This window comes from Cynoglossus semilaevis, chromosome 11 (assembly GCF_000523025.1).
Source record: "Cynoglossus semilaevis isolate Cse_v1.0 chromosome 11, Cse_v1.0, whole genome shotgun sequence".
Lineage (NCBI taxonomy): Eukaryota > Metazoa > Chordata > Actinopteri > Pleuronectiformes > Cynoglossidae > Cynoglossus > Cynoglossus semilaevis.
The window spans coordinates 3586207-3593837 of record NC_024317.1 but is presented as its reverse complement, the minus strand read 5'-3'; the positions used below and the strand labels follow the sequence as shown (position 1 = coordinate 3593837).

At 37.8% G+C, this 7631-nt stretch overlaps 2 protein-coding genes across 5 annotated transcripts in view; one reads left to right on the top strand and one right to left on the bottom strand.

Moving 5' to 3' along the window:
• Nucleotides 1-1086, top strand: part of arpc4 (actin related protein 2/3 complex, subunit 4) — a 2400-nt gene extending 1314 nt beyond the window's left edge. Inside the window, exons 4-6 of the mRNA XM_008319957.3 lie at nt 88-183; nt 338-508; nt 643-1086. Coding sequence (XP_008318179.1) covers nt 88-183; nt 338-508; nt 643-648 — 273 coding nt within the window. The 3' untranslated portion in view covers nt 649-1086. The remainder of the gene's footprint in view (nt 1-87; nt 184-337; nt 509-642) is intronic.
• Nucleotides 898-7631, bottom strand: part of LOC103385928 (6-phosphofructo-2-kinase/fructose-2,6-bisphosphatase 4-like) — a 13134-nt gene continuing 6400 nt past the window's right edge. Inside the window, exons 2-14 of one of the 4 annotated variants that reach the window (XM_008319955.3) lie at nt 6918-7034; nt 6708-6804; nt 6032-6098; nt 5835-5909; nt 5694-5750; nt 5437-5558; nt 5145-5352; nt 4519-4665; nt 4326-4430; nt 4125-4254; nt 3937-3999; nt 3689-3753; nt 898-2008 (exon numbers count right to left, since the gene is read on the bottom strand). In XM_008319955.3, the coding sequence (XP_008318177.2) occupies nt 1949-2008; nt 3689-3753; nt 3937-3999; nt 4125-4254; nt 4326-4430; nt 4519-4665; nt 5145-5352; nt 5437-5558; nt 5694-5750; nt 5835-5909; nt 6032-6098; nt 6708-6804; nt 6918-7034 (1313 nt within the window). In that variant the 3' untranslated portion in view covers nt 898-1948. Of the gene's footprint in view, nt 2009-3306; nt 3633-3688; nt 3754-3936; nt 4000-4124; nt 4255-4325; nt 4431-4518; nt 4666-5144; nt 5353-5436; nt 5559-5693; nt 5751-5834; nt 5910-6031; nt 6099-6707; nt 6805-6917; nt 7035-7631 lie in introns of those variants that run through there. The other 3 variants (XM_008319954.3, XM_008319956.3, XM_025059792.1) reach the window with 3 other exon arrangements.

Genomic DNA, 7631 nt, shown 5'->3' with positions numbered 1-7631 from the left:
TATATATATAAATAAATCACCACAATGTGATTACCGTAGTGTTGGACGGCATCTGTGATAACTCACCACATTAACTTCTGGCTGCAGGCAGATGAGATTGAGAAGATCCTGTGCCATAAGTTCATGAGATTCATGATGATGAGAGCAGAGAACTTTTTTATTCTCAGGAGGAAACCGGTGGAGGTGAGTGTTCATCAAAAACAAGTCAAAATAAGGCTTTTGTACTGTGTTCAAATACTCACTTTATTCATTGAATAAGCGTCTGTGACTATTCACAATTCATACCATAGGAACCTTAACAATGATTAAATCTTCTCTTCCCTCTTTTTTATTGCAGGGCTACGACATTAGTTTTCTAATCACCAACTTCCACACAGAGCAAATGTACAAACACAAGCTGGTGGACTATGTCATTCATTTCATGGAAGAAATTGACAAAGAGATCAGTGAAATGAAGTTGTCTGTCAACGCCAGGGCTCGTATCGTTGCTGAAGAGTTCCTCAAAAATGTAAGTAAAACTGTTTCTAGGTTTTATTAGAGTCAAAGGTTTGTTTGTCTTTAAAGTTATGGTTGCAATATTTTCCTCAATTTCTATTGCAATGCTAATGCACTTTTTTTTCTTTTTTCTTTTTACTTTTTCAGTTCTAAAAAAAAAAAAAATAAACAACCCCCTGCCCCAGAAATCATTCCTTTTTGCAGTCTTTGGCCATCACTTTGGATCGGTGGACTCACAAGGCAGAGACAAGACCAAAACCTATTAACGATGATATGGTTCTGGTCAATGGCCCTTTATTCTTAAAAAAAATCCCTGTGCTCAAAATATTGATATTTGTACATAATTAATGTTCACAACTTAAAGAGATATTTGTAATCAGTATTAATGAGCACAGGTTGTTTTTTTTTTTAGTAGTTTTTTTAAATGCCCTACGTATGCACATTTCATATTTGCTATATTTTATTGACACGAGGGCAATCATCAACGTTTCATGTTGTTTCTTTTTAATACACAGAGGGAAACCTATTATAAATGGTTTAAAGTCAAATACTTGCTGTCAGTGAAGATAAATAAAAACATTATTATTCATATCCATTATGTAACAGGATGGGGTTTTTTGTGTGAAGCAGCCCTCACTCGTCATATGTTTATTTGTTATTTATGGAAACAACAAGGCATTAAAATTTCACAATATCAAAGGTGTAACATTAACAAGAAAAAAAGGTGCAGTGGTCTCAAAAGTGAACAAACCATAGAAATCATTTAACGTGATTTGTTACAACACGTATATGAGTAAACTTTTCACAGTAGTTAATTTTATATTGCAGTTTCTTTAGGGTCAGTATCTCATAGATGTTTTCTTCAGTTACAGATCAGTTTTACATGTGTTTTCACAAACTCCATGAACTCAGTGACGGAAATACATTTGGATTTTCTAATAATTGTCTCCATGAATTAGTCCTTTCGTAACCTTAATGTATTCATACTTTCCAAAAAAAAAAACTTTCTTCATGCACTGTTTTGAATGAGAAATGTCTTTTACCCACAAATTAGGGATTTCAAAATTAGACTGATTTAGACTTAGCCGTCGTTTTGTTTTTGTTTGACGAAAAACGAGTTGAAACATGGACATTTACATAGTGCATAATGTACATAATATCATAACGACAGTAAACTTGACAGTTCAGAGAATATCAACAAAGTTGACCAAGAAAAAGTGAAATATAAAAATAGTTTGGAGCTACAGTAACCGGACACGTCACATCAAAATGCAATGTATAAAAAAAGTTAATTATCACGTGTTTTTTTTTTTCTTTTTTTTTTCTTCACTAAAAGTGCTTCATAGTTACAGTCTGGAAAGACTATGGTGAATCTGCCCCACGGGGCAGTTGTTGAGCATCGTTGCTGTGACCCAGTTCGGTGCTGTATGAGCAGGTCACGGCTGAATCGGGATTAAAAGTGAGCTGGAACGGTTTGCAGAGCGTCTTCGGTGCTGCGTCGCACATTCACGTTCTGGAACAATGAAAGAGACAGTGTTAGAGTCAGGAGTCAGCTGTGCATGACGTCATAGTTAACTAGGTTTAAACTTGGTTGATGATTACTAATTTTGTTTGGAGCGTCAGTAGAACGACCGACTGTTATATGGATTGTTTTAATATCAAAGACGAAGCATGTTCCAGTAGAGGGCAGCATAGTTCACTTTATATTTCTGTACAACTGTATTCACCTCCGAAGCTCAGTCCTTTCTGTCAGTTTCTATCTTTAGATCAACATTTAAAATATAGTTTACTGGAGTTTCAAAGCAATAGATGTGGCTCCACAGTAGTCTCGTTAACACAAGGGGGCGCTGCAGAACAAGTACAGGAACCACTGGTTTAGTCTAAAAAAAGTTACAAAATAAATGCAAAATGTTCGAATTCAGTGCTTTGTGCGGTGTTAGCATGGCTTAAAAATTCCCATTATGGTTGTCATTTAGCAAAGAAAAAAAATATTCTGTATATATAAATATATACATATATATTTATATATATATCCTTCTGTGATAGAAAACAAACGACACATTTACATACAATGTTTTGCATGAATATTCAGATGAATAATTTCACCAAAACAGAAAATAATGTTCTTTAATGTGTTGATTTATATTTACAATAAAGACAAAAAGCAATGATGGGAAAATGTATACACAGAATCAACAATATGTTGTAATTTTGTATTTATATATATATAGTGTTTAGATGACGTCAATGGGCTTCCAGTCAAAGAGTCAAGCTGCAGCCGTGTTTCTAAAGTAACTCCATGTGATGTGATGTCAGTGGGAAAACTTTTTTTTTTTTTAGCACTTCATTTTCACCGGTTTCTAGTTTCAGTCAGTTTCAGATCTTCTCATTTTTAATTCCCAGTTCAACTTAGAGATCAATTCAGGAGACAGCACATGATTGGACACATGTAATTCACATACTGACATCAGCCTTAACTTGGTTTTTATCAGACAGCCCAGCTGTCAATCACAAGTGATATAAATGAAAGTGCCTCGTCTCTGCTGAAGGTTTATAATGTTATACTAAAAAAAAGAATTATTTACAAAATTGACATTATTCTTTCTATAACTATATTAACCACAAAAAAATTACTTAACATCAAAAATCAAATGAGAAGTTTAATTATTTTACTTGATATAGCAACAGGATTTAACAACTACATCTATGTCGAAATTATTTATATAAAAAGATCATCTCATATTGCTACACATGCTGTAAGTAAAAATGTAATTTTTTTGTAATGAATTTAAGGTTATATATATATATATATTTTTTTTTTTTTATTAACAAGAGACTGGTTTTGTCCCAACACTGGATTCCAGTTAAGAAAGTTGGTGGTAGAGGTAGAGAGTTAAAGCATCATTCTTTTTTGACGTCACAGTTGTCGTGATGGCCATCAGGGGTCACTGCTGGACGGGGAAAGATTTTTATTCTCTGTGCGATGAGAAGAAAGGGTTGGATCAGCACCGACTGCTAGAGTAGCTGGAAGAAGACTGAGTCAGGTGTTTCTCTCGGATTCGTGACTCAGCATTTCTACATCATTAAAACACATCAGCCAGAGAGCGGACTGGTTGGGTTAGAGCTCTACTTCACACCTGGAAGTAGATGTTGTGTTAATTAGTTAACGTGCTGTGCTGCTTGATTAACCCACCTCAGGTCTGTCTCTGTGAGTGTTCACAGCGTCCACGCTTAAACAGACCGACTCCACTTTACACCCTTAAGACAGACAGAGAAATAAAAAAAAGAAGATAAATACAGGATGCAAGATTTGTCCCTATATATTATATAATGACCAATAGATTTAACATATTTGGTAATTGGTGAAAATTTAAAACTTGAGATAAAGATGAAACAGGTTCCTTTTTTAAATGAAAATTAAAATAAAAATTAAAAACTCACCGTAGGCCACAGGAGTCAACTTTAACACCGTGTGTAAAGGACACTTGAGATAAGGCAACTCATCTAGGAAAAACAAGGGGGGGGAAATGTCTTAGTTTTGACCTCAAGCTCAACCAATTGTTTTATTTCTAGGAAGACAATAAAGATAAAAAAACCTTTAATTTAATAATGTTGTAACAATATCATACCTGCAGTTTTGTCCAGGAAGTATGCCAGCAGACATCTCATCACAGCCTGGTGACAAATGACTAGAATGTTCTCCTGTCTCTCCAGCTCCATGATCACCGGCTCTAGACGCTGCACTAGGTCTTCATAGGACTGTAGGATCACACATTCATTAAAACCGAGACACTGAGGTGTGTGTGTGTGTGTGAGAACCACATTCTCACCTCCCCCTTGGGATATCGGTACCGGTATTTGTCCTGGTCCCTCATCGCGAACTCCAGGGGATAATGCTCCTGGATTTCCTCGTACATCATCTCCTCACACACGCCCTGAAACCATAGAATGCGGTTTAAGTTGAAGTTTAAGTTGAAGTTTTCTGTCGTATTCAGCTGATAACTAACACGGAGTTTGACGTACGGCGTCTATTTCATTCAGAGACTTCCACTGTTCGTACGGCACTCCCAGACACTCGGCCGTCTGAATCGTCCTCTTCATCTGACTGGTCCACACCTTCAGGTTTTTAATTTTCTGCTCCAGGAGGAATTTCCTCAGACTTTGGGCAAACTGTATAAAAACAGAGGAACAAAGTAGGAATTAGGTCAATCAAAAAAGACATTTCTCTGAGGCTGTTTCTATGATCCACAGTTTCTGATGTAATCGGTGGAAGGCTTTGTTAAGAGTATTTAAGAGAGGCTGAGATATTTGATTGGGTAACCTAGTGGTTTTCAAAGATGGGCGTGTGGCCACCACAGGGAACGTAGGACTATTGCAGAGGTCACGTCTAACAGTGTGTCTAACACTTTTAAACAAAGTTAAGTGGAGATTGGAAGAAAATAGCTGTTAATATGTCACTGTTGGGGCACGATAATTCAGTCTGAAAAAAGGTTTGGGAATCACTTCAACATGAGCTGCTGTTTCAGGTTTCTTTCCTTTTTGGAGCTGCTACATTGGCTTCTCTCAATTTCTTGCCCTTCAAAACTGTTTAGTTCTGAAGAGGCGTTCATGGAGCCGGTCAAATCCTCGACCGGTGGATTCATGTCTACCTCTTTTCCTCTGGCAGACAGGCCGGAGTCTCCTCCGATTCGTCCCTTGATGTTGAGGTCACTCTCTCCGTGTCGACACAGGTAGATGGAGCGCGGAGTAATGTGGATGTTCATCAGGTAGTAGACAATCCGACTCTGGATGTGGTCGAGGACACGGTTGACCAGGAAGCGGCGACCCATGTCCATGATCTTGATGTAGGACAGGTCCCTAGAACAGCACAGAGTGTGTTAGCGTGTCGCCACCTTGTGGAGCAGAGAGGAATGTTGTGTAGGTGGTTTGGCAGTTCCTCACCTGTCCTGACCCTCCTCCAGAGGCTGGTAAGAATACTCGTAACACTTGATTCTCTTCATGAAGTCCTCCACAGCCTCATCGGTGTTACAGTGGATGTAGTCGGGGTTTCCCAGCTTCACTTGCTACGAGGGAGAAAATCCAGAAGAGGATGTGAGCAAAGAATTGCGATTTTATTTTTTTTCTCTCTTTTTGGCCTTACAGTGATTTTTTTTGTTGTTGTTTTTTTTTGGCCTTACAGTGCTACATGAGACGCTTACCACTATATTCTGTGCAATGACATCTGGATCTTCACACACAGATTCCACAAAGAACACCTGCATAAACAGGACAGCATTTTAGATTTGATGTGAGCCAAAAAAAAAAAATCATGATTTCATTATTCAGCTTAGGCGACAAACCTTGAAACCATTCTGTTCTGCAAACTTGACGATGGTCCCTCGTCTCTCTCTGGTTGTGTTTGTGGCATCAAAGACCTACATTGGGAGGGGGGTGTGGGGGAGCGGAGGAGGAGGGTAACATAGCACTTGTTAAACAGTCCTTTAAACAGAATGTGGGAATTAATTTTTAAATTTTTTAGAAGCTCAAAATAACTCACCGCCACCTGCCCTCCTTCAACACTCAGGTACTGTCGAACATCGTTAAGTGCTGTCATCGCACACTGACTGTGTAAAAAAGACAGAGTTAAATACCATTTACAAAAATGTCCCATACTGTAGATGTGAGCGGTGGTTCAGGTAGTTATGATCTGTTTTCAAAGATGATGCTGTAGGTCTAGACCGCTGGAGGAAACTCCCAGGATAAACGAAACTCTCGAACGCCTCTCTTTTTATTTTGAATCTTTTAATTTTGAGGAATCAAATTTTGAGTAATTTAACACTTGTGATGAACTTCTGCTTTTTTATTTTTAATCACAGGTTCAACCATCTTTTGCTAAGAATTCAGAAAAATAAGACAGAAGTCCTGTCCTAGTCGACAGTCTTGTAAGTAATTACAAAGTTGATTGCAAAACTAAATTTCCTTTTCGTTGGAAATGCTCTTGATTTTTTTTTCTTTCTAAATAACATTCACTGCATTTGAAAGACGGCACCAAGTACCATAAATTATCTGTAGTTCAGATCAGACATCAACAAAAACAATACAGTATCTCATGTTGAAACATGTCTAGCTCACTGTTACAGTAGGTGCATTTCTAAATAAGGGAAGACGATTGTTGTTTGTCTTTAACTCGTGTGTCACATGTTTCCCTGCTACAGATATTGAAACTAACTTACCGTCGGATTTTTAAGCCTTCTTCATTATCTGGGTGGAAAAACTCGAAAGACTTGTAGATTTTCAGACACTCCCTACGATACTGGCCCACGTTGAATTCTGCAAAAAAGAATTTGAAAGGTTTATCGTGTTGAAAATATATTTCCTGTATTTCCTACAGTGTATGACAAAACAAATATGAGAAAAATGCAAACCACATTTCCAGTTCCTACCTTTGGTTGGCACACCGATCCAGTTCAAGTAGCGCGTTAGCTTCTTTGAAATGTACGTCTTCCCTCGGGCCGGGAGTCCAACCGTCACGATGAGGGTTGGGGAATTTTTCATGCACACTGGAAGATAAAAAAAAAACACGGAGACAAACAGAGAAATTTGATTCACATGTTCACTTAATGTAGTGGCTGTAGCTTTAAACTCTTACCCTCAGCAGGACAGTGATAGAATAATAATGTTAGAGACAAATCTGTTTTTTTAATCATCTGCTGTACAAACGAATGGTCTGTAGGGGGCACCAGGAAGATCATTTAGAGAGAACTTTTTTTTGAAAACATTTCTTGTTACCATAAAGTCTAGACTGAGCTGATTAAGACTCAGTTTATGTCTGTGAACTCTCCTGACACCCAGTGGTGAGCAGTAAATCCGTTGTTACAAAGGTTTTGTGGACACTTTTGGACAAAGGCACAGCTTCGCAGCGTGCACCTTAATTACCCTTCCCTCTCTGCAGCTCACACAGTCACACAGATCTGAACCGAAACAGATTCTGAATCAGTTTCAACTTCAACATTTTGTCGGTCGGAAAAACCGAGAAAAGGTTTTTTAATGTAAAAAAAAAAAGAACTTACAATTACAAGAAATGCTAAACGCTGACCAAAACTGAAAGACAGAGAGTGGAAGAAGGTGAAGTCATCATTTTATCATCTCTGACCTGA